General features: G+C 45.9%; 1 protein-coding gene across 3 annotated transcripts in view; it reads left to right on the forward strand.

The window, feature by feature from the left end:
- The window catches only part of lrba (LPS-responsive vesicle trafficking, beach and anchor containing), a 1,157,354-nt gene that overhangs the window by 46,500 nt on the left and 1,091,277 nt on the right, over positions 1 to 19,577 (forward strand). For all 3 annotated transcript variants that reach the window (XM_070871469.1, XM_070871472.1, XM_070871473.1), the window contains exon 2: positions 8,678 to 8,909. In XM_070871469.1, coding sequence (XP_070727570.1) covers positions 8,678 to 8,909 — 232 coding nt within the window. The remainder of the gene's footprint in view (positions 1 to 8,677; positions 8,910 to 19,577) is intronic.

Genomic DNA, 19,577 nt, shown 5'->3' on the forward strand with positions numbered 1-19,577 from the left:
GACCAATCACTTACCCCTTTGGCTGTGACGTCACCTTTCGATTTCTTTCTACTTTGTTGACCTTCTGCCCCTGCAGCTGCACCAGCTGGCCTCCTCTGACTCCCCCGACTCGCGCTGCTCCGAACTCCTGCCTCCTGACGACATTGGGCCTTTTATAAGCCTCCTCCGACTCCCCGGATTTGCACTGCTCCGAACTCCCGCCTCCCGACTACGTTGGGCCTTTTATAGGCCTCCTCTGACTCCCCGGACTTGTGCTGCTCCGAACTCCCGATGACATTGGGCCTTTTATAGGCCTTTTTATACGATCTAAGGTACCTTGCAGAACATTGCGAATTCGGTGGATTCCTCGAGCAAATGCCAAGAGAATTTTTTGTGCTTGGCATTGGCCATGAGGTTATCCTTCGCAAACTAATGACTGTTGAAACACCGAACCTGAGCAAAGCCATAACGATAGTCCAGGCATTTATGTCCACCAATGATAACACCCAACAAATTTCGCAGCATAAAGATGCATCGGCAAGCACTGTACACAAAGTAACGCTGTTTTCAGACAGGAATGCATATGGCAGAACGTACACGCCTGCAGCTGCACGACCTCAGATGACTGAGTCTGCCATCAAGTGTGAATGCGAGGCAATTAACACCTTGGCGCTGTGGAGGTGATCATCGAGCCCATCAATGCCGCTTCAAACACTGCGTGCAAAGGCTGTGGAACAATGGGACACCTCCAGCGAATGTGCAGACTAGCTGCAAATCGTGCAAACCACCACGTTGCAGAGGAAGACCGATCCATGGCGGATCAAACTGAACTAGAGACTCGAACCGAGGAGGCAGAAGTGTACGGGATACACACCTTCACCACAAAATGTCCACCGATCATGTTAAAAGTTGAACTGAACGGAATTCTAGTATCCATGGAATTGGACACAGTTGCGAGTCAGTTCATCATGAGCAAAAAGGCCTTCGAGACGCTGTGGTGCAACAAGGCATAAAGGCCCCAAGCTGAGCCCTATTCATACCAAGCTGAGAACTTACACTAAAGAGCTGATCCCTGTAATTGGCAGTGCAGCAGTAAAAGTCTCCTATGATGGAGCGGTGCACGAACTACCACTATGGATTGTACCAGGAGATGGCCCCACACTGTTCGACAGAAGCTGGCCAGGAAAAATCCATTGGAACTGGGACGACATCCGAGCGCTTTCGTCCATTGACGACGCCTCATGTGCCCAGGTTTTGAGCAAGTTCCTGTCGTTTGAGCCAGGCATCGGAAATTTCTCTGGGGCGAAGGTGCAGACCCACTTGGTTTCCGGTACACGACCCATCCACCGCAAGGCACGTGTGGTGCCATACATGATGCGAGAGATCGAGCTGGACAGGCTGCAATCGGGCATCATCGCGCTGGTTGAGTTCAACGAGTGGGCCAGTCCGATTGTTCCGGTTCTCAAGGGCGATGGCACGGTCAGAATTTGTGGGGATTATCAAGTAACGATTAACCGTTTTTCGCTGCAGGACCAGTACCCGCGACCAAAGCCAGACAACCTATTTGTGACGCTGACCGGAGGGAAGATGACGCAGGAGCTGGTGGAATCTTCGAAAGGCCTCACCTGCATCATTATGCACAAAGGTCTGTTCATCTACAATAGATGCCTGTTTGGGATTCGATCGGCCGCGGCTACTTTTCAAAGGAACATGGAAAGTCTGCTAAAGTCGGTTCTGCGCACCGTGGTTTTCCAGGATGACATATTGATCACAGGTCGGGACACCATCTAACATTTGCAGAACCTGGAAGAGGTTCTAAGTCGGCTAGATTGTGTGGGACTAGGGTTGAATCGCTCGAAGTGTGTTTTCCTGGTGCCAGAGGTCGAGTTCTTCGGGAGAAGAATCGCGGCAGACGGCATCAGACCCACCGACGCCAAGACTGAAGCCATCAAGAACGCACCGAGACCACATAATGTGACGGAGCTGCGATCTCCTCGGTTATTTTGGTAATTTCCTACCCGTGTTCAGCACCTTACTCGAACCTCTACATGTGTTGCTACGCAAGGGAGATGACTGGGTATGGGGAAAGTCACAAGAGACTGCTTTTGAGAGCCAGAAATCTGTTATGTTCCAACAAACTGCTTGTTCTGTATGACTCATAAACGTTTAGTGCTAGCTTGCGATGCGTCTTCGTACGGGGTCGGGTGTGTGTTAAAACAAGCAAACGAATCGGGAACATTGCAACCAGTTGCTTAATGCATCCAGGAGTTTGTCCAAGGCCAAAAGGGCCTACAGCATTATTGAAAAAGAAGCTCTGTCATGCGTTTATGGGGTGAAAAAAATGCACCAGTATCTGTTTGGGCTTAAGTTCAGGTTAGAAACTGACCATAAGCCATTCATATCGCTATTCTCAGAGCAAAGGTATTAATACTCTACTCGCATCCAAAGATGAGCGCTCACGCTGTCTGCATATAACTATGTAATTCGCCACAGGCCAGGCGCAGAGAACTGCGCTGATGCTCTGTCGGCTACGATTGCCCACCACGGTGGAAATGGCACAGCCTGCAGACTTGCTCTTGGTGATGGATGCATTTAAAAACGAAAAGTCACCCGTTATGGCCTGCCAGATCAGGACCTGGACCAGCCAGGATCCTTTACTGTCCCTTGTTTAAAAAAAAAATTCTGTCCTCCATGGAAGCTGGTCCAGCGTCCCAGTGGAGATGCCATGACGAGATCAAGCCATTCCAGCGGTGCAAAGACGAAATGTCCATACAGGCGGACTGTCTTTTGTGGGGTAATCGCATGGTTTTGCTTAAGAAAGGCAGGGAAATGTTCATATGCGACCTACACAGTACCCACCCAGGCTTGGTAATGATGAAAGCTATAGCCAGATCCCATTTGTGGTGGCCCGACATCGACTCAGATTTGGAGTCTTGCGTGTGCCAATGCAACACTTGCTCTCAACTGAGCAATGCACCCAGGGAGGCACCGCTAAGTTTGTGGTCATGCCCTCCAAACCGTGGTCTAGGATCCACGTTGATTTTGCTGGCTCGTTTCTAGGCAAATTGTTTTTGGTTGTTGTGGATGCTTATTCAAAATGGATTGAGTGTGTAATAATGTCCGTAAGCACGTCCACTGCCACCATCAAAAGCCGATAAGCCATGTTTGCCACGCACTGCCTGGCCTGCCTGATGTCCTGGTCAGCGACAATGGGTCGTGCTTCACTCGCGCTGAATTCAAGGAATTCGTGACCCGCAATGGGATCAAGCACGTCACATCTGCCCCGTTTAAGCCAGCATCTAACGGCCAGGCAGAACGGGCAGTCCAAACCATCAAGCAAACTTTGAAACGCGTGTCGGATGGCTCTCTGCAGACCCACCTGTCCCGAGTCCTGCTCAGCTGCCGCACAAGACCCCACTCGCTCACCAGGATTCCCCCAGCTGAGTTGCTCATGAAATAGGCACTCAAAACAAGGCTCTCTCTAGTCCACCCTGATCTCCATGATGATGTTGAGGGCAGGCAGCATCAACAAAGCATGCACCGTGATTGCGCAAATTTGCCACGCGATATTGAAGTCAATGACCCTGTATTTGTACTCAACTAGACATGGTCCCAAATGGCTTGCTAGCACTGTCGTAGCCAAAGAAGGGGGTAGGGTGTTTGAGGTCAAACTTGCAAATGGGCTAAAATTGCAAAAAGCATTTGGACCAAACCAAACTGCGATTCACAGACAGCCACGAGCAACCTGAAGAGGACACCACCAACGTCGATCCTCCCATACACACACAAGTGGCAACTGACATCACGGTTGACCATGAAGCTGAATTCATCATTCCCAGCAAGGCCAGCTGCACAGCAGCCCAGCGAAGGCACAACCAACTTACCTGCACCTGTGTTTGTACCGAGACGATCGACTATGGAGCGGAAAGCCCCAGATCGTCTCGTCCTGTAAATAAGTGTACTATTGACTTTGGGAGTTGGGAGTGATATGTATGCAACACCTTGTAGCCAGCATTCTACCGCCACCAGAGGGTGCATCTGTTGGAGTCCAAGGGATCCCAGCATCCCTTGGGAGCACTCCATATAAGCAGGTCTCCCATGCTGTGCCAGCACTCGAGTCAGAATAAAGAGACTAAGGTCACACTCAAGTCTACAGTACTCAGTCACATTGCTTTATTAGAGACATAACAATCCACTTTGGCAGAGAAAATGGAAAAGTAAATTATAGTTTAAATGGAGAAAAATTGCAAAGTGCTGCTGTACAGAGGGACCTGGGGGTCCTTGTGCATGAAACACAAAGTTAGTATGCAGGTACAGCAAGTAATCAGGAAGGCAAATGGAATGTTGGCCTTTATTGCAAGGGGGATAGAGTATAAAAGTAGAGAAGTCCTGCTACAACTGTACAGGGTATTGGTGAGGTCACACCTGGAGTACTGCGTACCGTTTTGGTCTCTGTATTTAAGGAAGGATATACTTGCATTGGAGGCTGTTCAGAGAAGGTTCACTAGGTTGATTCTGGAGATGAGGGAGTTAACTTATGAAGATAGGTTGGGCCTATACACATTGGCATTCAGAAGAATGAGAGGTGATCTTATCGAAACATATAAGATAATGAGGGGGATAAAGGATATGACCTTGCCAGCTGGCTGATGACCCCTCTGCAGAAGCCCCAGACAGAAGCAGAGAAGCGCTGCAACAAAAGCCATATAGCCACACCCAATATTGTCAAAAAGACTGAGTTCTGAAGCAGCGCTTCAGATGCCTGGACCACTCGGGAGGCAACCTATAATAACACCCTGAGCAGGTCGCTGAGTTAATTGTGGTGTGCTGCATGTTGCATATCCTAGCTATCTGGAGAGGACAACAATTGCCAGATGGGACTGCCGGCCCACCTCGAGAGAGGGGAGGAGGACGAGGACCTCAAAGGACAATCAGCCTGGCAATGAACCCACGCTCCCCCACACCACTGGAAAAGCCCGTTGGTAGTTACACAGCTGCAAAACTGTTGTCAGCAGCTCATAAATGAACGCTTTGCGTGAATTTACGTTGGTGACAGTTACAGTTGCGTTACATTTCATCCTTGCCTTGTCTTGCCTGGCCATTGTTTGCAGCCCTTGTATTGATGTTTTACCGTACGTTCTTGGAAGACACTTCACAACAATTGTAAAGTTAAATAAAATGTTTTAAGATTTTAACTGATTTAAAATATTTTTAAACAAACTATAACACCCCTTCCCCCCCCCCCCCCCAACCCCCAACAGTCAACAACAATTTTTTCAAGAACAATATAACAATAATACCCTCCCACCATCCCCAACAATCAACAATTAAAAAAAAAAAATCCAACAATTAAAAAAAAATCTAACAATAATATACGACCCCCCCCCGCCGCTCCCCCCACTACTTGCGGCCACGCTTCCCTCCCCTAACTTTACCCCTCTCGTCATAGCCCCCACTTTCCCACTTAGTCCCCCTAGTAACGGGACCAAGACGTCTTGCAGCAGAGCACCACAAGGGCTGCTGCTGTGTTTGGGGATTGGGGGAGGGGACGTTAGTAGAATGACCTCAGTGGATCAAGGAGAAGACGTTTGCGAAAAAACATCTTCGTAAGAAGGAAGTTCTTCCTCCTGTCTCACATCTGTCGTGCTGGATGGTGGTATGGCTCCTTGGGGTGCAGTGCCATATCCTGAAACTCGCGTGCCGCAAGGCATCGACAGAGTTGATCGTTCGCCCCATTGCGGCAACCATCTGCCCCATGCCCTCCGATATTCTGGCAGATATTGTGGCAATGTTGCCGGTCAACCCACCAATCGTCTGGAGGAGCTCTCTACCTATGTCGATGCTCGCCTTCGACAGCGACACCATGTCCTCGTTGACATTTGCCCGTCGCAGTGCGTGCCTACCTTGCCGACTCAACCTCCGCAGGGTCGGCGTGGGCACTGGATGACTGAGTGTCCATGCCGCAATCCGCTTGGCCCCGTTGGGGATGACGTGGCCGCAGGTACCACAGATGACCCTTCAGGTTCATCATCCTCCTCGGCTGTATCTTGTTCTACCTCTGTGGTCAGCATGACTGCAGCAGTAGGAGTGATGCTCCAGGGTCCTCCTGATGTGCCTGGGGAGCTGGAACACATAATTGAGGTTAGTAGAAGAGAAGAGGAGACACGAGAGTGCTTGTGCTATGCAGGCATATGTACAAGGAGCAACACTACTGCTGTGAACAAGAGACATTACATATGATGAACATGAGAGTACAGAAGCTGCATGCACAACATTATATCATTCATATATTGTAATCAAATGGCATTAAATTACTTTAATTTACCACTGGTTTACACATTACTCACGTGGCGCAACAATGGGTTCTGCACCACCACGGGTGGCAGAACGATTATGCGTGCCCACTAAGGCTGTGGTACGCTCCTCCCGATCGGTCATGGGGTGATGGTCAGCAGGCCCTCCTCCGGTCCGCCTCCACTCTGCCTGATTCTTTGATATCTTCCACTGCAAACGTGACCAGAGCATGGCATAAGCTAATTGCCTAGGTACCATTATGGAAACACAACAGATATCGTAATCCACAATTAGTCACCCCACATGCTATTCATTGTTAAGTTATATGCTAATAAGATTTGTATCCAATAGATGCATGGTCATAACATCTACATTCAGAGAACATATTTAATAAGATCGTGTTTAGGAACTAATGTTTGACACTAACCCACTCGCGTACAATCTCCAGGAAAGGCCCCATCCACGGGCCGTGCCATTCGGCACCTGAGGGGAGGGAGGCGGTTTATTGGAATCGATGGAGGTCCCCGAGGAGGGGCGGGTGGGTGGGTGGGGAGGAGAGGAGGAGGAAATCAGGACCGTTGCTGAGCTCGGCAATGACAGGACCGTAATGGGAGGGGGCACAGTGTACCTGGGCTGTGCTCCGAGACCTCTGTGTGGCCGGAGCTAATGTACCAAAGTGTCCCAGGGCATACAGTGAGCAAGGGCAGCTCCCCCCCCCAGTCCAGGCTGGGTCACTGTGTGACTGACAGCAGCTGGGAGACTCATACAGTCTGGGCAAAGCTGACCGGACCCCTCAGTGTAAAGTCGTGCCCCCATCCACCAACCTAACCAAAAAGGAGACGGTGCCCAAGTTAGAGTTGCTCACAGCACACAAGCAGCGATAGAATTTAATTCTCGTTCTAAACTAAAGTGGTAGAAATGCCGAGTGTTTGCGGTCTGTCTGTTTCCAGTCATTCCTTTGGCCCCAATTTTTGATCAAAGCGTTAAACTTAATCCACAGTATTAATTATTATTTAAAGGCAACCCAGCAACATTAGAGTAAAAGGGCACAGGTTCCGACCCCAGTCCAAACCTTAACAGGGAAGCTTAATTACAATCCATCAGATTTACATTCTAATTAATGAGTTAGTGCATCATTACAATTATAAATTTAATACTTACTCTTAAAACAGGACTTTCCAGCGCTTGCGGCACTGGTCTGCCTCTCATCTATCATAGGCCACAGACGACACTATAGCGCCGATATCCGCCCATATTCGCTGGTATATCCGGGGGGGGGGGGGTGGTTCTCACGTCCACCTCGGGTTAATTGACCCCACCGAGTCTCCACATTGTGGACTAAGGCCTCGTTCGCCTCTTTGGAGAAGGCTTTCGCCCTCCTTCTCCCTGCAACCTCCTCAACACACTCACCCGACTCCTCGTGGTCCATCTCCATCTTATCTGCTTATCAATTCCTTCAAAAAATGACTCCACGCAAACCTTCCTTCTCGCCCTCCTTCCCTTTGCCCTCTGCATGTGCAGATGATCGCTGACCTCCCGAATCGCAGGAAAAGTTCTTTGCCTGAAAAACAACGCGTATGCGCAGAACGGCCGTTGCTATGGACGCCAGCCTTACACGACTGAATACATCGCTATCGCCCATTTCACATCGCAAAGGCTTTCGCCCAAATTAAAAAGGCAAAACTCACGATTTTTAAAATGGGGCGATATTCCAGCCATTCTGAAAAACAAAAGCACCAAGGCCGGAAATATCGCCCATTTTTGGGTTGTAAATCAATGGAATTCTCTGCCTCAGAGCTGTAGAGGCTGCGTCATCGAATATATTTAAGGCGGAGATGGACAGATTTTTGAGCAATAAGGGAATAAAGGGTTATGGGGAGCGGGCAGGGAAGTGGAGTTGAGTCCCTGATCAGATCAGCCACGATCTTACTAAATGGCGGAACAGGCTTGAGGGGCCAGGTGGCCTACACCTCCTATTTCTTAGGTTCTTCTATTATGTTCAACTTTATATCGCCAAAATTTGGCACAACCTCTGCTTTTTACAGGATGGTGAGACAGTGGTTGTAGTAATAGTTTATAACTGCTTGATCTTGTTTCAATAATTCAGTTCTGTGTGACAAAAGTTGAGTCTGCCACAAGTTAGGTATTTTAGCTTAAATATTAGAAGAGAGAAAATGGGCAAAAGTGTCATAATTTTGATGCTCCAATATGACTACTTTGTTTTTAAAAAAAAAAAATCATATTTGTCTATGCATTCTCGTATAACACCCTTCAAGAATAGAATTTACTGCATACAAATACATCAGCAGACAAACATGCATGTGTGATATTTGATCGAGTGAATCTTTGTCAGGAAAATGGGATTGTACTTGCACTTTGTAAACAATATTCTTTCTGATTAAAGCTTGTAGGAGGACAATTTGACTTGGAGATGAATTTCATAATCCAAGATGTGGAAAGTATTGCCTGCATGGTGGGGCTATTGGACAACTGTGATGTGACCTGCCAGGCTGAAGTTTGGAGCATTTTCACTGCAATTCTGAAAAAAAGTATTCGCAATCTACAGGCCTGCACAGACGCTGGATTGATTGAACATGTTCTGAAGAGAATTGATGGAGCTAACAATATGATAGCAGGTAGGGTAATTGGCTTTTTGTGATGTACTGTTCTTGGGTGCAGCCTGCCCAACTGAGGTGAGAATGCAAGACCTTGAGATTAAACGATGCAGTTGGCTGTACAGTAATCTTTGCTTTTAATTTTTTTTTACAATAGCTTTAAGCCAACTGGTACAGATTTATATTGCTTATTCACATGGTTTCCAGGAGGAAGATCATTTCAACATCCCTTCTATATCAACCAATTGAATATTTCAACAGAGACAGAACATTTTTGTGTCAAAAATGTTTTCATTAAGGAGTTACATAAACCCAGCTTGGTTTAGAGGAAACGTGCGCTTAGCACACACAAAATGCCATGGCATTGTACATGCGCTCTTCTCCTGCATTATAAAGCCTGAGGGCATGAGCAATAGCAATGGTTTATTTATCCCAAGCTTTAAAAGGTTGTGTTCTTCTCTTAATGTTCGATTTGGATAAGGTTTCAGCTTATTAGATTACGTAGCCCTTTATGCATTTTGCAGTTTGAATGGTCAATTTCTCCTTATCAAATCTAGTTTATTTTTCCCTTGGTGTTTTTATCCTGAGAATCAGGGTGTTGTTATTGATCGGCACACCTCCAGAACAATTGGAATACTATTTTCAGGTCCTTTGATAACTGTCAGTCAACCACTTGTGTAAAGGTGAACATAAGTGATTTACAATAGCAGAAGCATTGATGAAGAATGGAGCGGAGACACACTACCAGCTTTTGAACGTTCAGCACATGTCACTGATACTTACTGTCTTTTATCTTTGTTTTTAAACAGTAATCGACAAAGAATTAACAAGCCACCTGTCCTAATTAAAAATTGAGAATATTTGGCCATTCATAGCTGGAAGTTGCTAAGTACACCCTGGTACAGGTTGGTACAACGACTTAATACCGACTCATTGGAAATGCATCAGGAACAGTCGGTTCAGGGGACTTGATGGCACCAGTTAGTGCTGAGGACTCTTCGGTGGCAAGCATCATACAAATTGTAGACAGGCTGTAACTAATCCCTCCAAGGAAGGAGCTAATGAATTAATAGCACGGAGTTCCTCTTCGATGGAGACTTATTACCGATAAGTGCCAGTCACACCCAGGCAGATGATATCGAGGTCTCCCTATTACTGTGTTTACCTGCTTCCCTTTAAGGGCTTCATGTTAATGGAGGTAACCCAAGTATAGTATAAAACCAAACATAACTATTCTTCTGCCTCCCAGGAAGAGATTCAGAGAGGACTATCAAATACACCAATAAATAGCTTCAGCTGAGTAGCTACTGCTGCCAGCTTGAGGGATGAGACATCCAAAACAAGCTACATCAGAATTGTCTCTGGATTTATCCTATTTACTTGGAACACCTCCAAGATATCTAGATTCCTTCTTAGAGGCTTAGAGGAAGAGGACGCTAAGTTCACATCTCTCCAGATAATATGCATTGATGTGCAGCCTGCTTCCCCATGCCTGCCATTGGCTCACTCCTGAGTGAAATCTAGGCAAAAGTGAATTCATGGAATGGTTACAGCACAGAAGGAGACCATTTGGCCTGTCGGGTCCGTGCAGGCTCTCTGCAAGAGCACTTCAGCTAGTCCGACTCCCCCGCCCATTCCCTGTAGTCCTGCAATTTTTTTTCCTTCAGGTAATTATCCAATTCCTTTTTGAAAGCCACGATTGAATCTACCTCCAGGTATGCATTCCGGATCCTAACCACTTGTTGCGTAAAAAAGTTTTTCCTCACGTCGCCTTTGGTGGTTCTTAAATCCTTAAATCTGTGTCCTCTGGTTGTCGACCCTTCCGCCAATGGGAGCAGTTTCTCTCTCTCTACTCTGTCAAGATCCCTCATGATTTTGAACACCTCGATCAAATCTCCTCTCAACCTTCTCTGCTCTAAGGAGAACAACCCCAGCTCGCCAGTCTATCCCTTAAAGGGAAGCAGGTAAAAACAGTTATGAGGGAGACCTCAATATCATCTGCCTGGGTGTGACTGGCACTTATCGGTAAGAAGTCTCCATCGAAGAGGAACTCTGTGCTATTAATTCATTAGCTCCTTCCTTGGAGGGATTAGTAATATCTTGTATGATGCTTGTCACCGAAGAGTCCTCAGTACTAACTGGTGCCATCAAGTCCCCTGAATCGACTGTTCCTGGTGCATTTCCAATGAGACAGTATTAAATAAGAACATAAGAAATAGGAGCAGGAGTTGGCTCAAGCCTGTCCTGCCATTTAATACGATCATGGCTGATCCGATTATGGACTTGGGTCCACTTTGATTAGGGCAGGGAAAATAGAGTAAGAGAGGAAACTTGCAGGGAACATTAAGACGGACTGCAAAAGCTTCTATAGATATGTAAAGAGAAAAAGGTTAGTAAAGACAAACGTAGGTCCCCTGCAGTCAGAATCAGGGGAAGTCATAACGGGGAACAAAGAAATGGCAGATCAATTGAACAAGTATTTTGGTTCGGTATTCACTAAGGAGGACACAAACAACCTTCCGGATATAAAAGGGGTCAGAGGGTCTAATAAGAAGGAGGAACTGAGGGAAATCCTTCTTAGTCGGGAAATTGTGTTGGGGAAATTGATGGGATTGAAGGCCGATAAATCCCCAGGGCCTGATGGACTGCATCCCAGAGTACTTAAGGAGGTGGCCTTGGAAATAGCGGATGCATTGACAGTCATTTTCCAACATTCCATTGACTCTGGATCAGTTCCTATGGAGTGGAGGGTAGCCAATGTAACCCCACTTTTTTAAAAAAAGGAGGGAGAGAGAAAATGGAATTATAGACCGGTCAGCCTGACATCGGTAGTGGGTAAAATGATGGAATCAATTATTAAGGATGTCATAGCAGCGCATTTGGAAAGAGGTGACATGATAGGTCCAAGTCAGCATGGATTTGTGAAAGGGAAATCATGCTTGACAAATCTTCTGGAATTTTTTGAGGATGTTTCCAGTAGAGTGGACATGGGAGAACCAGTTGATGTGGTGTATTTGGACTTTCAGAAGGCTTTCGACAAGGTCCCACACAAGAGATTAATGTGCAAAGTTAAAGCACATGGGATTGGGGGTAGTGTGCTGACGTGGATTGAGAACTGGTTGTCAGACAGGAAGCAAAGAGTAGGAGTAAATGGGTACTTTTCAGAATGGCAGGCAGTGACTAGTGGGGTACCGCAAGGTTCTGTGCTGGGGCCCCAGCTGTTTACACTGTACATTAATGATTTAGACGAGGGGATTAAATGTAGTATCTCCAAATTTGCGGATGACACCAAGTTGGGTGGCAGTGTGAGCTCTGAGGAGGATGCTGTGAGGCTGCAGAATGACTTGGATAGGTTAGGTGAGTGGGCAAATGCATGGCAGATGAAGTATAATGTGGATAAATGTGAGGTTATCCACTTTGGTGGTAAAAACAGAGAGACAGACTATTATCTGAATGGTGACAGATTAGGAAAAGGGGTGGTGCAACGAGACCTGGGTGTCATGGTACATCAGTCATTGAAGGTTGGCATGCAGGTACAGCAGGCGGTTAAGAAAGCAAATGGCATGTTGGCCTTCATAGCGAGGGAATTTGAGTACAGGGGCAGGGAGGTGTTGCTACAGTTGTACAGGGCCTTGGCGAGGCCACACCTGGAGTATTGTGTACAGTTTTGGTCTCCTAACTTGAGGAAGGACATTCTTGCTATTGAGGGAGTGCAGCAAAGGTTCACCAGACTGATTCCCGGGATGGCGGGACTGACATATCAAGAAAGACTGGATCAACTGGGCTTGTATTCATTGGAGTTCAGAAGAATGAGAGGGGATCTCAAAGAAATGTTTAAAATTCTGATGGGTTTAGACAGGTTAGATGCAGGAAGAATGTTCCCAATGTTGGGGAAGTCCAGAACCAGGGGTCACAGTCTAAGGATAAGGGGTAAGCCATTTAGGACCGAGATGAGGAGAAACTTCTTCACCCAGAGAGTGGTGAACCTGTGGAATTCTCTACCACAGGAAGTTGTTGAGGCCAATTCACCAAATATATTCAAAAAGGAGTTAGATGAAGTCCTTACTACTAGGGGGATCAAGGGGTATGGTGAGAAAGCAGGAATGGGGTACTGAAGTTGCATGTTCAGCCATGAACTCATTGAATGGCGGTGCAGGCTCGAAGGGCCAAATGGCCGACTCCCACACCTATTTTCTATGTTTCTCTGCCCGTTCCCCATAACCCCTTATTCCCTTTTGGTTAAGAAACTGTCTATCTTGATCTTAAATTTATTTAATGACCCAGCTTCCACAGCTCTGAGGCAGCGAATTCCACAAATTTACAACCCTCAGCGAATAAATTCCTTCTCATCTCAGTTTTAAATGGGCGACGCCTTATTCTAAAATGATGCCCACAAGTTCTAGTCTCCCCTATCATTGGAAACATCCTCTCTGCATCCACCTTGTCAAGCCCCCTTCATAATCTTATACGTTTCAATAAGATCATCTCTCATTCTTCTGAATTCCAATGAGTAGAGGCCCAACCTACTCGACCTTTCCTCATAAATCAACCCCTTCATCTCCAGAATCAACCAAGTGAACCTTCTCTGAACTGCTTCCAAAGCAAGTATATCTTTTAAATATGGAAACTAAAACTGTATGCAGTATTCCAGGTGTGGCCTCACCAATACCGTGTTATAACTGTAGCAAGACTTCCCTGCTTTTATATTCCATCTCCTTAGCAATAAAGGCCAAGATTCCATTGGCCTTCCTGATCATTTGCTGTACCTGCATACTAACCTTTTTGTGTTTCATGCACCAGGACCCCCAGGTCCCGCTGTACTGCAGCACTTTGCTATTTTTCTCCATTTAAATAATAACTTGCTCTTCGATTTTTTTTTTTTTTTTTCCTGCCAAAGTGCATAACCTCACAGTTTCCAACATTATACTCCATCTGCCAAATTTTTGTCCACTCACTTAACCTGTCTATGTTCTTTTGCAGGTTTTTTGTGTCCTCCTCACACATTGCTTTTCCTCCCATCGTTGTATCATCAGCAAACTTGGTGACATTACACTCTGTCCCTTCCTCCAAGTCGTTAATATAGTTGTGGTCCCAGCACTGATCCCTGCGGCACCCCACTAGTCACTGATTGACAACCCGAGAATGAACCATTTATCCCAACTCTTTTCTGTTAGTTAGCCAATCCTCTATCCATGCTAATATATTACCCCCAAACCCGTGAACTTTTATCTTGTGCAGTAACTTTTTATGTGGCACCCTGTCAAATGCCTTCTGGAAGTCCAAATACACCTCATCCACTGTTTCCCCTTTATCCACCCTGTCCGTTACATCCCAAAGAATTCCAGCAAATTTGTCAAACATAACTTGCCCTTCATAAATCCATGCTGACTCTGCCTGACTGAAAATGATGCTTTTCCAAATGTCCTGCTACTGCTTCTTTAATAATGGACTCCAACATTTTCCCGACCACAGATGTTCGGCTAACTGGTCTATAGTTTCCTGCTTTTTGTCTGCCTCCTTTTTTAAAATTAAGTCCTTGGTACCAACCTGTACCAGGGTGTACTTAGCAACTCCCAGCTAGTTAGATGAAGGAATTGAATGTAATATCTCCAAGTTTGCAGATGACACTAAGCTGGGTGGCGGTGCGAGCTGTGAGGAGGATGCTAAGAGGCTGCAGGGTGACTTGGACAGGTTAGGTGAGTGGGCAAATGCATGGCAGATGCAGTATAATGTGGATAAATCTGAGGTTATCCACTTTGGTGGCAAAAACAGGAAGACAGAATACTATCTGAATGGTGAGAGATTAGGAAAAGGGGAGGTGCAACGAGACCTGGGTGTCATGGTACATCAGTCATTGAAGTTTGGCATGCATGTACAGCAGGCGGTGAAGAAGGCAAATGGCATGTTGGCTTTCATAGCTAGAGGATTTGAGTATAGGAGCAGGGAGGTCTTACTACAGTTGTACAGAGTCTTGCTGAGACTACACCTGGAATATTGTGTTCAGTTTTGGTCTCCTAATCTGAGGAAGGACGTTCTTGTTTTTGAGGGAGTGCAGCGAAGGTTCACCAAATTGATTCCTGGGATGGCAGGACTGACATATGAGGAGAGACTGGATCAACTGGGCTTGTATCCACTGGAGTTTAGAAGAATGAGAGGGGATCTCATAGAAACATAGAAAATTCTGACGGAATTGAACAGGTTAGAGGCAGGAAGAATGTTCCCGTTGCTGGGGAGTTCCAGAACCAGGGGTCAAAGTCTAAGAATAAGGGATAAGCCATCTAGGACCGAGATGAGGAGCAACTTCTTCACTGAGAGTTGTTAACCTGTGGAATTCTCTACTGCAGAAAGTTGTTGAGGCCAGTTCGTTAGATATGGCCCAAGGGATCAAGGGGTATGGAGAGAAAGCAGGAAAGGGGTAATGAGGTTGAATGATCAGCCATGATCTTATTGAATGGCGGTGCAGGCTCGAAGGGCCGAATGGCCTGCTCCTGCACCTAATTTCTATGTTTCTAGGAATGGCCAAATATTCTCAATTTTTAATTGGGACATGTGGCTTGCTAATTCTGCTGCTGTCAGTTTGAGAGATGAGACATTCAAAACAAGCCACGTTCCTGCCCATTCCACCAGCCTGTCTGTCTTCCTATCCTCCTCACTGTTAACTATACTTCCAAATTTTTGTTATCTGCAAATGTTTAAACTGTGCCCTGTACATCCATGTCTAAATCATTAATATACAACAAGAAAAGCAGTGGTGCTTGTACCGACCCCGGGGAACACCACTGTATACCTTCCTCCAGTCTGAAAAACGAGCATTCACCACGACTGTTTTGTGTCACTTAGCCAATTTCGTATCCATGCTGCCACTGTCCCTTTCATTCCATGGGCTTCAACTTCTGCTGGCAAGCCTAGAATGTGGCATTTTATCAACTGCCTTTTGGAAGTCTATGCACACCACATCAACCGCATTGCCCTCATCAACCCTCTGTTACCTCATCAAAAAACTCAATCAAGTTAGTTAAATACGATTTGCTTTTAACAAATTCATGTTGCTTACTTTAATTAATCCACATGTGTCCAAGTGACAATTTTGTCCCGAATTACCATTTCTAAAAGCTTTCCTACTACCAAGATTAAACTGACTGGCCTGTAGTTGCTGGGTTTATCCTTGCACCCCTTTTTCAACAAGGATGAAACATTTGCAATTCTGCAGTCCTCTGGCACCAACCCTGTATCATAGCGAGATTGGAAGATTATGGCCAGTACCTCCGCAATTTGCACCTTTACTTCTCTAAGCATCCGAGGATGCATCCCATCCGGTCCTGGTGACTTACCTACTTTAAGTAAAGCCAGCCTTTCTAGTGCCCCCTCATCAACTTTTAATTGCATCTAATATCTCCACTACCTCCTTTCATTATGACTTTGGCAGCATCTTCTTCCTTGGTAAAGACGGATATAAAGTACTCGTGTAGTAACTCAGCTATGCCCTCTGCCTCCATACGAAAGTCTCCATAGAAACATAGAAAATAGGTGCAGGAGTAGGCCATTCAGCCCTTCGAGCTGCACCACCATTCAATAAGATCATGGCTGATCATTCCCTCAGTACCCCTTTCCTGCTTTCTCTCCATATCCCTTGATCCCCTTAGCCGTAAGGGCCATATCTAACTTCCTCTTGAATATATCCAATGAACTGGCATCAACAACTCTCTGCGGCAGGGAATTCCACAGGTTAACAACTCTCTGAGTGAAGAAGTTTCTCCTCATCTCAGTCCTAAATGACCTACCCCTTATCCAAAGACTGTGTCACCTGGTTCTGGACTTTCCCAACATCGGGAACATTCTACCTGCATCTAACCTGTCCCGTCCCGTCAGAATCTTGTATGTTTCTATGCGATTCCCTCTCATCCTTCTAAACTCCAATTTATAAAGGTCCGTTGATCCAGTCTCTCCTCATATCAGTCCAGCCATTCCATGAATCAGTCTGGTGAACCTTCGCTGCACTCTCTCAATAGCAAGAACGTCCTTCCTCAGATTAGGAGACCAAAACTGAACACACTATTCCAGGTGAGGCCTCACCAAGGCCCTGTACAACTGCAGGAAGATCTCCCTGCTCCTATACTCAAATCCCCTAGCTATGAAGGCCAACATACCGTTTGCCACCTTCACTGCCTGCTGTACCTGGATGCCAACTTTCAGTGACTGATAAACCATGACACCCAGGTCTCATTGCACCTCCCCTTTTCCTAATCTAATAATTGCGTTTTTGCCACCAACGTGGATAACCTCAGATTTATCCACATTATACTGCATCTGCCCTGCATTTTCCCACTCGCCTAACCTGCCCAAGTCAGCCTGCAGCCTCTTAGCGTCCCCCTCACAGCTCACACCGCCACCCAGTTTAGTGTCATCTGCAAACTTGGAGATGTTACACTCAATTCCTTCATCTAAATCATTGATGTATATTGTAAATAGCTGGGGTCCCAGTACTGAGCCCTACGACACTCCACTAGTCACTGCCTGCCATTCTGAAAAGGATTTTGGTCCCTAATCTGCCCCACCCCTCCTCTTACTACTACTCCTATAGAAAACCTGGATTCCCTTTTATGTTAGCTGCCAATCTATTTTCATACACTCTCTCTTTGCCCCTCTTTATTTCCTTTTACACTTCACCTCTGAACATTCTATATTCAGCCTGGTTCTCACTTTTATTCTCAACTTGACATCCGTCATACACCCTCTTTTTCTGCTTCAACTTGCACTCTATCTCTTTCGTCATCCAGGGAGCTCTGGCTTTGGTTGCCCTACCTTTCCCCCTCGTGGGAGTGTACCTCGAATGTACCCGAATCATCTCCTCTTCTAAGGCAGAACCATCTCCTCTTATAATTGTTTAATTACAGTTTTGCCTGCCAATCGTTGATTCCAATTTACCTGTGCCAAATCCATTCTCAACCAACTGAAATTGGCCGCCTTCCAATTAAGTATTTTTAATCTGGATTGCTCCCTGTCCTTTTCCATAGCTAGTCTAAACCTTATGATACTGCGATCACAGTTCCCTAAATGTTCCCCTAATGACATTTGCTCTACTTGACCCACCTGATTCCCTAGAACCAGATCCAGCAATGCCTCCTTCCTTGTTGGGCTAGAGCTATACTGATCAAGAAAATTCCCCTGAACACACTTCAGAAATAATTCTTCCTTTTTGCTCTCTACACTATTGCTATCCCCTTGCACCTATCTGTAATTTTCCTGCAAATTTGCTCCTCTATATCCTTCCCACTCATTGGTGGCCTATAGAGTACACCCAGTAGTGTAATGGCACCTCCTTTTTTTTTTCTCAACTCTAATCAAATAGATTCTGCCCTTGAACCCTCCAGAACATCCTCTCCAGCACCAATATTCTCAATCAATACAGCCACCCACCTCCTTTCTTTCCTCCCCTATCTTTCCTGAACACCCTGTATCCAGGAATATTTAGTACTCGATCCTGCCCTTTTTTGAGCCACGTCTCCGTTATCGCCACGACATCATATTCCCATGTATCTTATTTGCGCCTGCAGATCACCAACCATATTTACTGCACTTGTGCATTCACACACACTCACTGTAAACCTATCTTAGACCACCTTGTATTCTCGCTTCGTCAGACCCCCACCTAATACCGTACTATTAATTACTCTAGTGCTCTAGAGAGATAAGAACATAACAGAAAAACATAAAATAGGAACAAGAGTCGGCCATATGGTCCCTCGAGCCTGATCCGCCATTCAATAAGATCATGGCTGATCTGATCATGGACTCTGCTCCACTTTCCTTCCCGCTCCCTATAACCCCTTTTCCCCATTTCGTTTAAGAAACTGTCTATTTCTGTCTTAAATTTATTCAATGTCCCAGCTTCCACAGCTTTCTGAGGTAGCGAATTCCACAGGTTTACAACCCTCCGAGAAGAAATTTCTCCTCATCTCTGTTTTAAATGGACGGCCCCTTATTCTAAGATCATGCCTTCCCCATCAGTGGAAACGTCCTCTCTGCATCTACCTTGTCAAGCCCCCTCATAATCTTATACGTTTCGATAAGATCACCTCTCATTCTTCTGAATTCCAATGATTAGAGGCCCAATCTCCTCAACCTTTCCTCATAATCCAACCCCCTCATCTCCGGAATCAACCGAGTGAACCTTCTCTGAACTGCCTCCAAAGCAAGTATATCCTTTCGTAAATATGGAAACCAAAACTGCAAGCAGTATTCGAGGTGTGGCCTCAACAATATCTTGTATAGCTGTAGCAAGACTTCCCTGCTTTTATACTTCATCCCCTTTGCAATAAAGGCCAAGATTCCATTGACCTTCCTGATCACTTGCTGTACCTGCATACTATCCTTTTGTGTTTTATGCACAAGTGCCCCCAGGTCCCGCTGTACTGCAGCAGTTTGCAATCTTTCTCCATTTAAATAATAACTTGCTCTTTTATTTTTTTCTGCCAAAGTGCTTTACCTCACACTTTCCAACATTATACTCCATCTGCCAAATTTTTGCCCACTTACTTAGCCTATGTCCTTTTGCAGATTTCTTGTGTCCTCCTCACACATTGCTTTTCCTCCCATCTTTGTATCGTTAGCAAACTTGGTTACGTTACTCAGTCCCTTCGTCCAAGTCGTTAATATAGATTGTAAATAATTGGGGTCCCAGCACTGATC

Source organism: Pristiophorus japonicus, chromosome 2, assembly GCF_044704955.1.
Source record: "Pristiophorus japonicus isolate sPriJap1 chromosome 2, sPriJap1.hap1, whole genome shotgun sequence".
Classification (NCBI taxonomy): Eukaryota; Metazoa; Chordata; class Chondrichthyes; family Pristiophoridae; genus Pristiophorus; species Pristiophorus japonicus.